Consider the following 18,932-nt stretch of genomic DNA (forward strand, 5'->3'; position numbering starts at 1 on the left):
AGCCCCAACCCCCCTAATGGGCCCTGCTCTGTGCATGAGAGGGGGCAGCACCCCAACCTCCTGATCGGCCCTGCTCTGTGCGTGACAGGGGGTGGCGCCGCAACTTCCCCATTGACTCTGCCTTGAGTGTGACAGGGGGCGGCGCCCCAACTCCCCAATCAGCCCTGCTCTGAGCCCTCTGCCACCCAGGAGCGGGCCTAAGCCAGCAGGTCGTTATCTCCCGAGGGGTCTCAGACTGTGAGAGGGCACAAGTGGGGCTGAGGGACACCCCCCCCCCCCCCCGCCAGTGCACAAATTTTTGTGCACCGGGCCTCTAGTCTATAATAATAAAAGTGTAACATGCTAATTAGATCAGACAGCCGAACGACCTTCCAGATATCCTTCCGGATGAAGCCAGGGCTGTGAGGGCCGAGTCAAGCTGTAGTGACTGTGAGGGCTGAGTTCCTTGCATGAATTTCATGCTTTGGGCCTCTAGTCCTATGTAATAAAAGCCTAATATGCAAATTGTCCCCTAGACTGGGAGCTCGATTAGGTGGCAGGGTCTGAGGCGGCGGCAGGCAGCTGGGGGAAGGGAGGCACCCCGGTTGGTAGCCGGCAGCCCCTAGGGACCCTACCGTACACAAATTTCGTGCACTGGGCCTCTAGTCCCATTATAACACAAAACATGCACTCTCAATGGAGGCAAAAACTGGCTCTTTAGGGACAGTAAAATCTTATTCCTTTTATGTATAAAGCACATATTTGCATATAATACATACAGATATATAGTATATCTGTGTTGTTAAAATTCATGAGGGTAGGCAAGTAGGAAAAATGGTTCCCAAGAGGGGTTATAATGAAAAAAAAAAAAAAAAAAGGTTGTGAAACACTGTTCTAGACGATTATTCCCAAAATGAAGTCACATATATATATACCCCAATTATACTTTTTGGTTTGAGCAAAGGACAAAACAGATAAACCTTCTGATCCGTTGAAAGAATAAACGAGAAGAATATAAGAAAAAGTTGTAGGTTGAGTTTGTAGAACTTGAATTGAAAGCCAGAAGATATGCCAGGTCATTTAGTTCAGGCCTCTCATTTCACAAAGTATGGAACCATGGCCCAGAGAGGGTAAGTGATGGGCCTGGTCTCAGAACGAAGTTCAGGTATCCAGCCTCACCCTGTGCTCTTGTCAGTATTCTATACTTTTCTTTGTTGTTATAACAACTCCTTTAACTCACACTTACACAGATGTATTCTATAAGGAACCCAATGAAAGGGCAGAAACAACTAAAGATAGAGTAAGGCAAAAAATCAAACACTTCAAACAAGTAGCAAAAAGAAAATCATTTTCCAAAGAAAAAAGAGAAAGTGTAAGTATTACGATAAATACAGTTGGCCCTCCACACCCACAGGTATCACAACTGTAAATAGGAAATTTTGGACAAAAAGGTTATGTTGTTGATATATGTGTACTGTGTAGTCAGGACTGCTCTATGATGGTTGCAACTGTACTAAGCATGTATAGACTTTTTTTTCCCTTGCCATTATTCCCTAAACAATACAGTGTAACAACTACTTACATAGTACTAGAATTGTTAAGTACTCTAGAGATGATTTAAAGTACACGGGAGAATGTGCGTAGTTTATATGCAAATACTATACTTGAGCATCTATGGATTTTGGTATCTGTGGGGCATCCTGGAACCAACCCCCCATGGATACAAAGGGATGACTGTACACAGAAAAATCTAGACCTAATAATAACCACAAAAAGATACCAGATTCAGGGCAGTTACATAGTCTTCATGTCATGGAACTTCCATTCTGAGTGGACACAATTCTTATAACCATTGCTCATGGGTTTCTTTTGTAATCTGTCCAGCAATAGTTAGCTGGCACAACAATTTTTTCTACTATTTATTTTTTGTATCTAGAAAAAGAAATGTACTTCTTACATATATAGGTTCTTTTCATATCCCACCCTCAACTGTATGGAATTGATAAAAGGACATTTCAAAAAGTAATAAAAAGTAGATGAATTTTCTGAAGGACAGTAGATGGATGGCTGTTTAAAATTGTTTGGAACAAATGATAGTAGTTAACAAAAATTTTTAAAAATTATCATTACTTTCACTATGCTTACAAGAGGTTTGTGATGTAATATAAAACTAGCCCAGGAGACTAGAGCCTTTTGCCAGCATTGCTTGAGTATGGCCATGTTTGCTTGTGTGGCTTTTTTATTTTTCTGTCTTTTCCTTCCTATTAGCTTTGTCTCAGAAATAAGTGTGTTTGACAATTCTAGATCTTACTAACAGAGACTGCTTTGTTCCACAGGAGTCAGTCATGGAGACAGAAGAAAAAAATGTAAGTGACATGGCCTGTTTTACCACAATCAGAATGAGGACTGATTATTAAGATGGTCTTTACAGAGTGAGGACACCACTGAGCTCACACAGCCACCTTTTAGCATACATTCCCTCCAACTATGCAATTGTAAAATATTTATAGTTGATTACAAGAAATCTCAATTTTATAGTTGGTAGAATAATGTGGAATCCTATGATGTTTACTTAACGAATTGTAAGTAGTTTTCAGTCACTTTTCTGATGATTTTTAACCTTTCCAGGCAATATAACTTGCACTAAACAGAAACCCAAAAAGTATATTTTTAGTGATGAGAACAAGAGATTTAGAAACTAGCCTTTGGTAATAGTTTTGAGGATAACATAATTGTTTTAGCATTAACTCTAGAACAAATAACATGAAGTCATATACACATGCTAATTCTAATGCTGACCTTCACATAAGATACAAACCTGGTTGCATAGAGAGATGTCCCATCACTACGCATCACAGTACAAACTGAGGAGGGGTCACCATTCCCAGAAAGATCCACTACAGCCGTTCCTTTTCTAGAAATGCAAAAAGGTAACTTGAAGCAACATAATAAAAATTAAGACCTTTAAAAGTATAATATCTATAACATTATCTTTGGCAAACCAGAAGCTATTTTTATTGCTTAAGTAGCAATAAGTGGTATAACCAACAACGAAGAAAAATAAGATGGAATCTGACCAGGAATCTATTAAGAGTGGGTATAATCCTATATAATAAAAGCCTAATATGCTACTGTCTGGTCGTCCGGTCAGCCATTCAACCAATCATGGCGTAATATGCTAATGATATGCTAAGGTCCCTCAACCACTTGCTATGACATGCACCGACCACCAGGGGGCAGACAGTTGACCGGTCGACCAATCGCTATGACATGCAGTGACCACCAGGGGGCAGACGCTCCAAATGGTAGGTTAGCTTGCTGCTGGGGTCTGGCTAATTGGGACAGAGCAAGATGGGCCAGGCATACCCTGGAGCCCTCCTGCGGTCCCTCCCCAGCTGGCCAAACTCCCATGTCCCTCCTTGGCCCCAGTCATGCAACAGTGGGGTCCTTCAGCCTGGCCTGCACCTTCTCGCAATCCAGGCTGAGGGACGCCCCCCACACACACACCCGAGTGCACGAATTTCGTGCACTGGGCCTCTAGTGCAATTAATATTTGGTTATCTTGTAACTCTGGGTAAGGTACTTAGATAATGTCATAAACATACCTAAAAAAAATGCAATTACAACTGTAGTTTAACTATAAAACATCATATTTTTTCTCTAATTCCAGTTATTTTAATATTAAATATTGGACTAGCTTTGAGATGCCATAAAGTACCCTTGAGTAATAAAACCATGGGATTTTGTTATTGTCTTTCCTGCCTGAGCAAAAATTAGAATTTGCATACAGTAATCTAAAAATTTTCCTTAACGACATTGCTAAGGATGTTATTAAACTCAGTTTCCATGTCTTCCTTATAAAGATGGCAAAAGAAATTGCTCTTTGGTTCTATGAAAAGCAGCCCTTCTAAGCAACTGGTTTGCTTTTACATTACAGATATCTGAGCTGCTATGACTGGTACTATTTTTCTGTCTGGTTGACAGGAAGCTCAAAGCTAAATTAGAAATCTACCTTAAGCCAGGAAACAGAATCCCAGTGTGTGTTACATGACGTACTAATATCACCCTGACTTCACATTATTTTCTGCCCCAACTTCCTGATTTTCTCCTTTTACTCTTTTAAAAGCTTGTTGTATTACACCTATTTTCATGAGCTGCCTTAAATCTTTTTTTGAAGAGGATAGGATTACTTTTCTTTTAAAAGGCAGGGTTAAGTAAGAAGTTGTTAATTCTATTGCTTTTTTACAGTTATACCATTATCAGCCGTTGTGACCTTAGGCAGGTCATGTGTACCTTCTGTTCTTGTTTGCTCATGTGCAAACAGCAGATAACATCCTTTCTCCCAACCTTACCAGACTTCTGTTATGGCAGCAAAAGACAGCATGTGCAAAAGTACTTCGAATAGCAAAAGCACTATTAAAATAATGCCATAAAGGGCTGCAAAGCACATTCTGTTGTCCTTACTGAGTGAATATATCAACACCAATTTCAAAAAAGAACAAAAACCTTTACTAAAGAATAGTAGCCTGATCATACATTGTTTTCTGCAGGAGTCCTTTACTGTCCAGCAACTTTAAGACTTCTTGAGATTTTTCACGATAAAATGATTCTCCTGAGTATTCATCAAAATGTACTCCTAGACGCTAAAAGGGTTCAGAAACAAAAGAAAAAGAGTTACTTAAATGTCCTTTACCTTACCCTAAGACAAAATAGGATGCCCTACAGCAGTGGTTCTCAACCTTCCTAATGCTGCGACCCTTTAATACAGTTCCTCATGTTGTGGTGACCCCCAACCGTAAAATTATTTTCGTTGCTACTTCATAACTGTAATTTTGCTACTGTTATGAATCGTAATGTAAATATCTGATATGCAGGATGTATTTTCATTGTTACAAATTGAACATAATTAAAGCATAGTGATTAATCACAAAAACAATATGTAATTATATATGTGTTTTCCGATGGTCTTAGGCGACCCCTGTGAAAGGGTCATTTGACCCCCCCACCCCAAAGGGGTTGTGACCCACAGGTTGAGAACCGCTGCCCTACAGTCTGGCACACAGACCAAATTACTCCTCTGCTCTAATCTTCTAAAGGCTCCTCCACCAGTCAAGTCCTCCCAACAGTATCATACTGTCCAATATGGTAGTTTTAGGCACAGGAGGCTATTGAAATTCCCATGAAATACAATTAAACATTTAGTTTCTCAATGACATTACTCACACTGTAGCCACACAAGGTTAGTGGCTGCCATACTGGACAGCAAAGATACAGGGCATTTCCATCACCTCACGAAGCCAGATTGGACAGCCCTGGAAAACATCCCACATCACGTCCCACCCTACAACCTCTTCAATCTCCTCTCCTATAGTCCGCATCTTGCTTACCTACTCCAGCCACATGGGCTTCTTTACAGAAACTCTAGTCCACGCATGCCTGACCTCTTCTTCCCTGCTTAATTTTTCTCCACAGCATCATTACCATCTAACAGACTACATGCTCTTATTTAATTCACACTGCCTTTGTTTAATGCACTGTCTCCATGCTAGAATGTAAAGTCCATGAGAAAACTTATCTTTTTTATTCACTGTTGTATTTTTCCCATGCCCTAAAATGTTAATTAAATGAACAAATTTATACCCATCATGAAGAAAAAATGGTAAAAAAAAAAAAAAGTGAAGGAATGATAGAGAGAGAAAAGAAAAGCCTCCCTGAAATGAAGTATCAGAATGTCAGTCTGTTAAGCTCATAGGCTGTAGGATTATTTCATAGCTCTAACTTTCAGCCCAAAGAACAATATTTGAGTCCTAAATTCCAACTCAATGACAAATCTATTCTTAAAACATGAGCTTAAGAAGAAACATGGCTGCCTGGTGGTACCAGTCAAGAGCTGCACCACAACTCAAGAAAGCAGGAGAGAGCTCAGGTACCTTGTAAATCCGAATGTACTCTTCTACGCTCAAGTCCCGAAATTTTTGCCATAGTGCAAGTGCTTGCATGTCACCTAGTTCCAATCGCTGGAAGAAATCATGTGCTGATTTGGCTACACTTTTGTCTTCTGCTGCTTCTTTATTAACTTGTACGTAAACCTAAAAGCACAACAGTAATACATATTACTAGTCACAGTTATCTTCAATAAGGAAAAGAAAAAAAAAACCCTAAAAATTCTCATTTAAAGGTTATCCAACTACCCTCATCACAGAGTGTAACCTTTTCTTTTTTTTGCCATGAGCCTTTAGTGAACCCTATGGACCCTTCTTCTCTAAATGCATAAAGTAAAATACATATATTTACAAAGGAAATAATTACATTGAAATACAGTTATCCAAATATTTTTTATTTAAGATATAGCAATGAAGGAAAATGCTAACTTTCTGATAGAGGTTAGTGAAAATGTGTAAATTTTTCTTCCCATCCAAGTTCACAGACCCTTACATTAAGAAAGCCTGGCTTAGACTAGAATAGCATGTCTTGTTTTTTTATTTTTTAAAATCAAATTGTTATTGCTGCAACTTGGCTCAATCTGGCAAAGAAAAGGCCAAAGAATGATTTAGCAGTTGTTTTAATGAAATATTTTTTAATTGTTCTCTAAATGCACAAAAGACCAGTAAAATAGGTGATCCAGGACAGTTAGCTTAGCTTACTTATACTCCAACGTGGGCTCCTGAGAACTGCGTAGAGCCCTCACCGCTGGAGTGCTTTTGCACCATCTGCCTTGGCTGGTTCAGCTCTGCACCACCCAGTGACAGGTGTGGAGTCGGAAAGCTTATGGACTCTGGCAGTTCTAGGATTCTGTGTCCACAACACAGTTAATTATTTTCCAGTCTCCAAAATGCAAGGTTAAAAATTGACATTATAGCTCAAGTAGTTTTGAAGTTATGCATATGGACTATAAAGATTTTATTTACAAGTTGTAACTCACTTCCAGAGAGAAACAGGAATAAGTTACCTACCCCCATAATTTTCCCCCCAGAAAACTATTAAAGTAGCATGAAAGTAATAAAAATTGACAAACTACCAAAAAAAAAAAAAATCAGGCCTCTAAACTCTGACAGTAATATCATCAAAATATCATGGCAGGAGTATTTACAGAGAAAATGCTTTGATTGCTGGAGAATACGTTGGGAGAACCAGAATATGGCTTATACCCATGAGATACTACCACAAGGGAGAGGGCATTAAACTTCTGTCTCAAGGTAAAAATATCTCATCTTTCATAGATGGCTTGTGTTAATTATTGGAATGGCAGAATTGAATGGATACATACCTAACTAAAAGTAAAAACTACCTTAATATATTTTTCCTCTTTAAAGTATATTGTGTAGAAAAGAGTTAAAATAGCAGGTCTGAGACTGAAATCCTTAAAATGTTCTGTTTGCAAGGTTAGCCCCTGACTGGCATCTAGAAACTTGCATTTTGGGAATGTTCTCACCAACCTCACTGATAAAAGTGTCTCACTGTGCCTAAACTGTTCGTGCAAACACTACGGTTTATGCTAAACAGCTGCTTTCCTCTGGGAGTTTGAAATTTTAGTACATGCTATGTAGAGGGTACCTACATGATCTTCCAAAAGAAACCCTGGACGCAGAGCATCTAATGAGTTTCCCTGGTAGACATTATTTCACACATGCATTGTCACAACTGGCTGCAGAAGGAATTAAGTGCATCCTGTGTAACCCTACTAGGAAAGGACCCTGGGAAGCTTGGGCCTGGTTTCCTCCAGACTTCTCCCCAGTGCCTTTTCCCTTCACAGATTTTGCTTTGCATGCTTTTGCTGTAATAAATAATAGCTATTAGTACAATTATATGCTGAGTCCTGTGAGTCCTCTTAGTGAATCACCAAACCTGGGAGACCTGATGCACATATCATAAAAATTAATTTCCATATGGTCCTATGAATAAGTCCAAATAAGTGAGAAAACAGAAAAACATGATTTTGGTAAAGTATAGGCAACTGAGAGAGTCAATGTAAGACAGTAAGTTGCAAACTTCTTGACTCTTGAATGACCTATCTACAATGACAACTGCTTAATACAGGCAAACCTCAAGATTGCCTACACCTATGAAGAGCAATAAAGCAAAGTGCAATACAATGAGGTATGCCTCTACTCCAGCCTATAGGAGTAGACATATACATATATAGTTTATGATTCAAAATCAATCTATCTCTCTCTCAAACATATACACACAATTTATAAGCAAACATACACAAAATACCCTTATTTTCAAAAGAGGAAATATTTTAGTCTTTTTAAATCTAGAACTCTAAACTCAAATAGCCAAACATTTAAAAATCTAATAAGCATTCAAACTACTAGTAAGAATATTCTTTGAAAAACTTAACCAAAATCTTTTTCCTTTCTTAAATTTTAAAATAGAAATAAGTAAAACAAACATAAAAACCCTTTCTGCCCGACCAGCGTGGCTCATTGGTTGAGTGTCGACCTGTGAACCAGGAGGTCACAGTTCGATTCCTCGTCAGGGCATGTGCCAGGGTTTTGGGCTCAATCCTCAGTGGGGGCATGCAGGAGGTGGCCAATCAATGATTCTTTCTCATCATTGGTATTTCTATTTCTTCCTCTCCCTTCCTCAAAACAAAAACAACACAAACAAACAACAAAAAAACCCCACCTTTTCTAATACTTTAAGAATCTTGGCATTTCAGCAATTTGTAGTTATAAACCAAATATTACTGAAAATCAACTGACACTGTCAAACAGAACAATAAAAACCCCGCAATTGGCACCTAACAATTAGCTTATAAAGGCACAATCCTATATAATAAAGAGCTAATATGCTAATTAGACCAAACAGCAGAACGACTGTCCGGATGAAGCCGGGGCTGCGAGGGCCGAGCCCCTTGCACGAGTTTCATGCATCAGGCCTCTAGTATAAACTATAATTATTAACATTCATCACTGTTTTAGAAAAGAAATGCCTTTTCTTTCACAAATAAATTTAATACTGTGTACTTCTGAAAGTGTAGGTTTTAATTTACAACTACTACAAAGTTTTTACTCTTAGAAAGTATGCATTTGAAAACAGCTTTCTTTTGAGCCTAGATCTAGACACAAAGGAAATAAAAAGGCAAATTATTTGGATGTCTAGAATCAATTCAGTCTTGAATTATCTTCTTTACTTAAGTTTGAGGAATTGTTCTGGGACTCAACACCAGAAAAAATATGCTCTCTTAAGGAATAGATACTTTTCCTCCACATTTTAAAAAATGAGAGCATCATGAGATCACTCATCAAATTAGCACTCATCAAGTTGGTTTTGATCTTGCCCTATATTTTCACTTACTACTATTTTTCATTTTTATTTTTGCTACTGATACAGGGAAACTCAGGGTCAAATCTCTTATATACTACTAGAGGCCCGGCGCACAAAATTCATGCATGGGTAGGGTCCCTAGGCCTGGCCTGCGATCAGGGCCAATCTTCCCTGGCTGCCGGTAGCCGGCCCTGCCCGCCGCCGTCAGTTGTCTTCTGTGTGTGGGGCACCCAGCAGTGTGATCAGGGCCCCACTCGCACTGCCTTGGCCTGGCGCTGCCCGCCGCCACCCACCCTGGTTCCCTGTTCCCCATTGGGCGATCGGAGCCTGCTGGCTGGGGGGGAGGGACTGAGAGGTTGGCCGGCAGGCCCCCATTGGGTGATCGGGGCCTGTGGGCTGGGGGCAGCTCCTGCATTGAGCATCTGCCCCCTGGTGGTCAGTGCACATCATAGCGACGGTTCGTTCCCCTATCCAGTCGATTTGCATATTATGCTTTTATATATATAGATTTCCTAATTATATGTTATCTCTGACTTTCTGTGTCTTTTTTAAGTGCCCATCACTGCCATTACCTCAAATCCATTTAGAATGGAGCAAGGTAAAAATAAAATATTATGGGGATCATTTTGAACTTACAAAAAATTTTATAAAATAAAAGGCATCCAAATTGGAAAGGAAGAAGTAAAACTATCATTATTTGCAGATAACATGATATTGTACATAAAAAACACTAAAGACTCCATCAAAAAACTACTAGATTCAATAAATGAATTCAGCAATGTAGCAGAATACAAAATTATGGCATTGATGGCGTTTTTATGCACCAATAATGAACTCTCAGGAAGAGAAAAACAAAAGAGAACAAAACAACCCCACAATCCCATTTGCAATTGCAGTGCAGTGCTGGTGGCATAGTGGTGAGCACAGCTGTCTTCCATTTACTATTGCAACACAAAAATTAAGATACTTAGGAATAAACTTAACCAAGGAGGTAAAAGACTTGCACTCAGAAAACTACAGAATGTTGGAAAAAAGAGATAGAGAAAGATATAAACAAATGGAAGAATATACCATGTTCATGGATTGGTAGAATCATCATCATTAAAATGTCCATACTACCCAAAGCAATCTACAGATTCAATGCAATCCCTATTAAAATACCAATGGCATATTTCACAGATCTAGAACCACTGCTACAATAATTTATATGGAAACAAAAAAGACCCTGAATAGCAGTAGTAATCTTGAGAAAGAAGAACAAAGTTGGAGAAATCAGAATACCAGATATCAAGTTATACAACAAAGCCACTCAAAACAGGCTGGTACTGGCACAAGAACAGGCATAAAGATCAATGGGACAGAGCAGAGAACCCAGAAATTGACCCAAGCCATTATGTTCAATTAATATTTGAAAAGGAGGCAAGAGCATACAATGGAGTAAAGACAGTCTTGTCAATAAATGGTGCTGGGGAAAATGTACAGGTACATGCAAAATAATAAAACTAGACCACTAATTTATACCATACACAAGAATAAACTCAAAATGTAAGTTGTGAAACCATAAAAATCTTAGAAGAAGCCATAGGCAGCAAAATCTCAGACATCTCTTGCAGCAATATGTTTACTGATACATCTCCTAGGGTAAAGGAAACTAAGGCTAAAATAAACAAATTGAACTACAGCAAAAGAAACCATCAACAAAATGAAAAGGGAGCCCACTGCATGAGAGAACATACTTGCTAATAATACATCTGATAATGGGTTAATTTCCAAAAAATATAAGGAACTCATACAACTTAATTAAAGGAAGATAAACAATCGAATTAAAAAATGTGCAAAGGACCTAAATAGACACTTCTTCAAAGTGGACACAGAAAAGGCCAAGAGACATGAGAAAATGCTCAAAGTCACTAATCATCAGAGAGATGTAAATTAAAACGACAATGAGGTATCACCTCATATCTGTCAGCATGGCTATCATCAACAAATCAACGAAGGACAAGTGTTGGTGAGGATGTGGACAAAAAGGGAACTCTAGTACACTGCTGGTGGGAATCAGACTGGTGGAGCCACTGTGGAAAACAGTATGGAATTTCCTCAAAAAATTAAAAATGGAACTCCCATTTGACCTAGTGATCCACTTCTAGGAATATATCCTAAGAAACCTGAAAACCAATCAGAACATGCATCCCTATGTTCACAGCAGCTCAATTAACAATAGCTAAGATTTGGTAACAGCCCAAGTGCCCATTAGCAGGTGAATAGATAAAAAAAATCTGTGGTACATCTACACAATGGAATACTATGCAGCTGTAAAAAAGAAAGAACTCTTATCATTTGCAACAGCATGGATGGACGTGGGGAGTATTATGCTAAATGAAATAAGCCAGTCAGAAAAAAGATTAAGTATCACATGATCTCACTTGTGGACTCTAATGAACAAAATAAACTGATGAACAAAATAATTTTTTAAAATAAAAACCTAATATTATCTGTTTTAATATATTTTGTTACCATTATAAATGCCAGAGCTAGGGTACAGAGCTAATGTGTACTTATTGACATAATTTTTAACTCTTGTGAGAGGCTGCTAGTATTTCAGAGGAATATCTATAGTTATCAAAATCCATATTAATAAGAAGCATGCAATGAGTCGAATTTTAAAATCTTCTGTAGCAAAATAAAGAAAAAGAAAGAAAAAAAAGTTTATATATATATATTCCTAAAGGTACAGCGTTAGATGTTATCAAGGTCTATTCAAGTAGTTTAAATCTAGGAGGAACCCTGAGAAATTTCTTCTAAATATTATTAAAACAAAAATAAATGATGACACCTATATATCCACGATTTAGATTTAACACTTGTTTACTTTTTACCATAAGAAATTACTTTTCAACATAAACGGAAAGTCTTTTTGTAAGTGTTCCAAAATTTATCACAAATAAATTTAGAATTAACAGTTTTCCTTGAATTAACAGTACAAATTCTAAACAGCAAATACATTAACTTGTTAACTCATCAGCCAATTCACTGGGGAGAAACTATTATGAAACCATTTCCCTATTTTGTTACAACAAATTAGAAAAAAGAAAAAGTTTCAAATGTTGGCTTACAAAGGCCTAATTTTATGTACAAAACAACCAGATTTCATTGGCAAAGAATGACTACACATACATAGAAAAACTAATAATGAGCACAAAAATGGAAATGCAGTAGAGAAATGACTAAAAGTGTTAAACATTTTCATTACAGAAAAGAAATGCTAAAACTATTCTATAATATCATTTCCAACCTGGCTGAAACAATGAAAAGGGAGATACTGACCATGGTGCATTTTAAAGGGAGGTAGGACACAAAATATGCTACCAGATGACTTAAGCCAAATTCAAAACAAATACGCCAGAGGTTGAAACTGCCAAAACTAAGTTACTAATTGCATCCCTGCTACAGCAATTTGATGATGAAAGAAAAAAAAAATGCTATATAAATAATTACAACCAATGGAAATAAATGGCTCAAAAAGGTACTTTTATAGTGCCAGTGGGGGCAGGGCAGTGTAGTAAATAGTGCACTTGGGAGCCAAATTACCTGTGTTGGAATTCTGGGTCTGGTCCTTGGGTTCTTCATTAGTAAACTGCATAACAAAGTAAGTTAGAATCTGACAAATGGTAATTAGTGTGTCCTACCACAGTTAGCCCTTTTCTGGAGCTATACAGGTTTTTTACTGCATAACTTAAATGAAAGATAAAGAAAGGGGCAAGACCAAATTCATTCAAACATTTCGTGCAAGGTATAACATTTGGGGCTGAGGATAAAAGATCAGGAAAACACAGTCCTTTCTCTCGAAGAGCTTACAACAATAATTTGACAAGGAAAAAACCAGAGGTTAGACCACGGGTCAGGTTTTTTTTGGTGTTTTTTGTTTGTGTGCTTGTTTGTTTTTGGAACAGGATAAAGTCATTTTATAATATTTGCTTAAAGCTTTAAAAAAAGGGGAAAATCCACATTTATGCTAAAAGTTGTTGAAAGTAATCTACAGTGACAACTGTAATTTTAAAATAAAATCTAGGTCTGCAAGAATTAGCACAAAGCTAAAATAACCTGGAGGATGTCACTTTAGGCTCTGCATTTTCTCTGTCCTGCAAAGGAAGGAGAAAGAGAGCAGGTGGGTGCTCTAATGGATTTCTATCTTCTACTACAAACAGCAAGGTGGGTGTATTTGACTTGCACTCTTTTGTCCATAAATAATGCTCCCCTATAAGGCAAAAGAACACTTAATGAAAGCACAGCCATTGTTCCTTGAGTTTTTAGTTATTCATAGGAGTACTCCTGCCCATTTATTCCTTCTGTGTATCCATTAATTAGTCACCTCTAACACAGACCCATGATCTCCTTCCTACGAGTCTCAAAAGACAGGAAGCTGTATTAAACTACATAGAAAGAAACACATGTTTAGGTTTCTATGGAGTTTAAGAACAGACTTTACTAAAATATTTAAAACACTGTGGCCAACAAAGATTTACTATTTTCAAGATTCAATAAAAATTTTTGTGTGGGGTGGAAGAAAGGTGAGAATAGTTACTCTCCCATGTGAAGCTGTACTCAAAATTCTTTTTTTAAAAAGTAATTTTCTTCCGAGAAATGTTTGTTTGTTAATCCTTACCTGGGGATATTTTTTCATTGATTTTTAGAGAGAGTGGACTGGAGGAGGAGAGACAGAGAAACATCAATATGAGAATGACACATGGATTGGTTGCCTCCTGACCTGGATTGGGCAGGGATTGAGCCTGCAACTGAGGTACCTGCCACTGACCAGAACTGAACCTGAGCCAAACTGGCTAGGACTGTACTCAAGATTCTTAAAAATGTTCTCTGAATGACACAAGGTCTCCAAGGCTGGTATTTTCTGCACCCTGGGTTGTCTCTGTGGGCCTGGATCAAATGAAAGGTTCACTAAGCTTGTGGTAAAAAATACTTGCCATTATTCAAAGTTTAATAAAATAACACAGTAAAAATTCCAGGCATTAATGTGACATACTTTATTTATAGACAACCATAAAGAATTATTTTTAAAACTCTTGCCTATCAATAAGACTCTTAATGGGAGAGAAAAAAATCTTTTGGTTAATATTATATATAAAAATGTAGGCATTTCAAGTGCAGTGTAGGCATGGACTCAGAAGGAAATTACAAATCTTTAAAGATTTTCAAGAATTAGAATGTGTTTTTGTGAAATTTAACTACAAAACCAGCTGCAAGAGAAAACCATTTAATAAAAAGAAAACCAGAGAAAGATAAATATCACATACTCTCACTCATTTGTGGATTATAATGAACAACATAAACTGATGAACAAAAACAGATCCAGAGATTAGAAGCATTGATCAGATGCTCAAACCTCAGAGGGGAGGGGAGGGAGGGTGGGGGTAAGGGGGAGAGATCAACCAAAGGACTTGTATGCATGCCTATAAGCATAACCAATGGACACAAACACCAGGGGGTGAGGGCATCAGCGGGGGAGGGGGGGCAATGGGGGGATAAGGACACATATGTAATACCTTAATCAATTAAAAAAAAAAGAAAGAAAGAAAAGAAAACTAACAAAATGCTCTTAGTGGCTTTGGCTAGAGGAATAAAGTATATTTTGACACCCTCTCATCCTCACACACAGCACAGGCATAACATCTTTAGTCTGAGCCCGTGGACTGTCACCAACATGGCTAATGGTGTATCTGTATTTCTTCTTGTGAGGCCCAGAAATAGCAGAGATAACAACTGAGACAATGAAAGGAAACACATCCTTGGAGATTAATTGGACAGGAAGAGTTTTATTAATGAACTCCAGGATGGATTGATGACAGAGAAATGAAGGGACTAAATGAAGTAGAATAGAAGAGTTCACATTGGGCAAGAGCCAGGAAAAGGAGCTGAAAGAAAGACATGAAAAAAGGCCATATAAAGTTAGAGAGAAACACACCTCCCTTCTTCCATACCAGAAGAGCAAAAAGAGTATAATCTCATGTTTTTTCAAGTCTAAATAAGTTATAGTTACTACCATGAACAAAGCTACAGTGCCTGGCTGGCATGGCTCAGTGGTTGAGCGTCGACCTATGAACTAGGAGGTCACAGTTGGATTCCCGGTCAGGGCACATGCCCAGGTTGTGAGCTCAACTCATCCCATGTGGGGTTTGCAGGAGGCAGCTGATCAATGATTCTTTCTCAGCATTGATGTTTCTCTCTCTCTCTCCCTTTCCCTTTATGTCTGAAATCAATAAAAATATATTTTAAAAAAGAAAAGAAAGCTGCAGTATATAACAACTAACAAAAATTCAGAAATTTCTCTCTGTATTATTAAATTTTTATCCTATGTGTTTATTCTAAGAAGATTTGATACCTGGAGAACTAGTGTCCCAAATCAACTAAAATAGTAATAAAAGAACTCTTGGATTTGAAAATTAAAATAACTCCCCAGTAAAATAAAAGCAACATTTTCAATTTTGTAGTTCCTTGTTTTAAGGAACATTTGTTAAAACTTCTGGGATTAAAAATGTGTTACCAAACTGCGTAGCACTCTGGAAAAAAAAAAAAAGTTGAAATATTTTCTAATATTGTTTGTTGAAACTTACTTCAAAGAGATGCTGCAAAGGATTGGACTGGAGCTTTTCTTCATAGCCAAACAGTTGGAAGCCAGTCCCCAGAAGACCTGCCACAATAATCCATAAGTGAAAACATTATAAAATGGAACAGTAGAGATCAGTCATGGCAGGGAACAGATATAGTTCTTACAAAAAGATCAATCTCCCATAATTATGTATCTTGAAACATTGCAAAACACATGCTATCACCTTCTGCTACCCGATAAACCTACACAAGTCAAATTCAATATATTGAATCACAAGTTCAATATATTGAGTTACTGAAATTAACTTTACAGAAACCAATAGACTATGAGCTCATCAAAGGCAGAGGTAAAAGTAATTTATCTTTGTACTAACAGTGCTCAACACTTCCCTAGCAAACATAATAAAAGTAGCATTTGTTGAGCAGCTAACTCTGGGGAAAACATCAAAAATTGCCCCCGCTGGACACTGGGCACTCAAAATTTGTGAAAACAAACTGATGGCAAGTGATTTCAAAACTTTCTTTTTAAACTTGTAGCTGTTAAAATAAAACAAAGGTAGGAATTCTCTGGATATTATAATATCACTTCTTACACAAATAATTAATGAAAACAGTAAAAGATAAAACTCAAAACACCCCTGGTTACTTCTTTCATTCAAGGTGACCAAGCAACAAAATTCTTTTATTTGGCCATATTTTTACCATTTGACAATTTTTTGGGGGTAATCTTTGGTGGGAACTTCAGCATTCAGTGACAGTGTTAGTTTGAACCCTTTTAAAAAATAGTAATTAAAGTTTATAAACCAGCAATGAAAATGCCTCGTATGGACTGTGAATATTTATACTCTTAAAATATTTTGCTAAAAGATAATCACAATTTCAGTTTGAAAGGATATCTGCAGCCTGGGGTCAACAGCAATAAAAAGTAGTTTAATTATTTAAAAAAACATCTGTTTCTACAATTTTATCAATTACCAAGCTTCAGCTCTAAAGGAGCTACTGACACTGGGCTTTGCTGATTGGGGTACATTTTTCTACATAGGCTCAGCAGAAAGTGGGATGCTACAGACACGTTATGTATACAACTAGAGGCCCGGTGCACTTGCGGGGGAGAGGTCCCTCAGCCTGGTCTGCGCCCTCTCGCAGTCCGGGAGCCCTGGGGGGATGTCCGACTGACGGCTTAGTGGGCCTAAGCCGTCAGTAGGACATCCTTAGCATTGCCACAGAGGCGGGAGAGGCTCCCACCATTGCCGCTGTGCTCGCCAGCCGTGAGTCCGGCTTCTGGCTGAGAGGTGCTCCCGCTGTAGGAGAACACTGACCACCAGAGGGCAGCTCCTGCGTTGAGTGTCTCCCCCCTGGTGGTCAGCACGCATCATAGTGACCGGTCATTCCACCATTCGGTCATTTGCATATTGGCCTTTTATTATGTAGGATATGCTGTAGATGAGGCCTCCTAGAACCAAAAGAAATGCAAAAAATTCACTGTTAACTCATTCTCAAATTGCCCCCACTTAAAATGAAATTGCCCCCGCTGTGGGGCATGTGCTGCACCTTGGGAACCCACCCAGCCAGCCTCCCTGTTCCCCCATGGGTGTGGGGGCTGGGGCAGAGTGTCCATCCGTCCCCCTGGGGGTGCAGGGGCTGGGGCAGGGTGTCTGTGCAGGGGGATTGAAAGACCTCCCGTGGCTGCTTCCTCTTCCTCTCCTCAGACCCCCGGGAACTTGCCTCCAGCTGCCCGCCCCCTGCTGCACACACAGCCTCCTGCTGGTCTGTCAATATGCAAATTGGTTGTTACTGGGACACCATAACGGACAATTAGCATATTACCTCTTTATATGTATAGATACTTTGGAGCTTAGACAGGAACTAGAAGGATGACTAAAATATGTACTAGCTCTATTCACTTTCAAGCAAAAGCAAATATGATTGTGATTCAGGGTCTTAGGAGTAAGCAGGGTGTGGAAAGATGCACAGAGTGTTCTAAAAAACAGAAATAGGAAAAGAAAAGGCCAATTCCATTTAACATTTCACCTAATATATTTTCAAAACCTCTGTGCCTAGGTATCTCTGAGAACTTTTAATAAGGGATAGCTGAAACAACCAAAATTAAAACTCTTCAACAATGACGGTTATAATGGAAATGTTAACAGGTCATTAACCACTGTAGTCCTTTAGAGAAAAACAACTACAATAAAATCCTGCAGCTAAAATTCCATGAATATCATCATCACATATTTGCTAATGCCTGTGAAATGCCTAAATCAGTCAAACTAACATAAAGTAGATACCATCTATTAAGTCTGACTATTGAGCCTAGAGCCTAAACCTCTGCCAGCTGTTGTGAACTACAGATAGATTTTTTAAATGCAGGGCATGTTTTCTGATTCCTCCACAGTGAATACAAGGGCACTATTAACAGGTTCAAATTTATCCACTGTAAGGTCTAAAAAAGATTTTTATTAACTAAAAGTATAATATTCACAAGAGAAGGTCCTGATAAGTCTGTCTTTTGAAAGCTTTGATTCCATTTCACTAGATACAGAACATACTATTATCAGTGAACTTTAGAACTAGCAGTGTACACTGCACTTTAAAGAAACTTTAAAATATTACCTAGCCTTTCTCTTGGATTAGGATTGTAAAATACATTCCAGGACAGAGTCATTCATCAGTCTGAGTGCCTCTTATGTGCCAGGCACTATGGATACAAAAATAATTAAGACACACTCCATGCCCTCAAAAAAACATTGTGTAGCAGGGAAAGAAGGACAAAAATAAGAAGACAGTAAGACAGAAACCTCTTTGAATAGAGCAGGGTACTAGGAACTTGGTGATGCAAGAAGGTGGGCAAGGGTGTGTCTGGGTGTCAGAATGCTTTAGATGTGACAGTGTAAAGGCTAGATCTTAAAACAAACATAGTAGTTGCCAGAGATTTTTAAAAACTTGCACTTCACACGCTATCAGTCCTTACCTGCCTTAGCAACTACATTTATCTTGCCCTTCTTATACCTTAATTTCTGGTGTATATGAGCTAGGAATGTTTCTGACTGAACTTGACA

The 18,932-nt window shown here is 38.3% G+C and overlaps 2 protein-coding genes across 2 annotated transcripts in view; one reads left to right on the top strand and one right to left on the bottom strand.

Annotated features, from left to right (window-relative positions):
• SLC35A1 (solute carrier family 35 member A1) overlaps positions 1 to 18,932 on the top strand; it is a 66,273-nt gene that overhangs the window by 47,083 nt on the left and 258 nt on the right. The window contains exon 9 of the transcript XR_002830847.1: positions 2,316 to 2,345. The gene's annotated coding sequence lies outside the window, so the exon portion shown is untranslated. The remainder of the gene's footprint in view (positions 1 to 2,315; positions 2,346 to 18,932) is intronic.
• RARS2 (arginyl-tRNA synthetase 2, mitochondrial) overlaps positions 1 to 18,932 on the bottom strand; it is a 67,690-nt gene that overhangs the window by 16,945 nt on the left and 31,813 nt on the right. Inside the window, exons 8-11 of the mRNA XM_006095359.3 lie at positions 15,879 to 15,955; positions 5,910 to 6,068; positions 4,516 to 4,622; positions 2,798 to 2,893 (exon numbers count right to left, since the gene is read on the bottom strand). Coding sequence (XP_006095421.1) covers positions 2,798 to 2,893; positions 4,516 to 4,622; positions 5,910 to 6,068; positions 15,879 to 15,955 — 439 coding nt within the window. The remainder of the gene's footprint in view (positions 1 to 2,797; positions 2,894 to 4,515; positions 4,623 to 5,909; positions 6,069 to 15,878; positions 15,956 to 18,932) is intronic.

Source organism: Myotis lucifugus, unplaced genomic scaffold (assembly GCF_000147115.1).
Source record: "Myotis lucifugus unplaced genomic scaffold, Myoluc2.0 scaffold_152, whole genome shotgun sequence".
NCBI lineage: Eukaryota > Metazoa > Chordata > Mammalia > Chiroptera > Vespertilionidae > Myotis > Myotis lucifugus.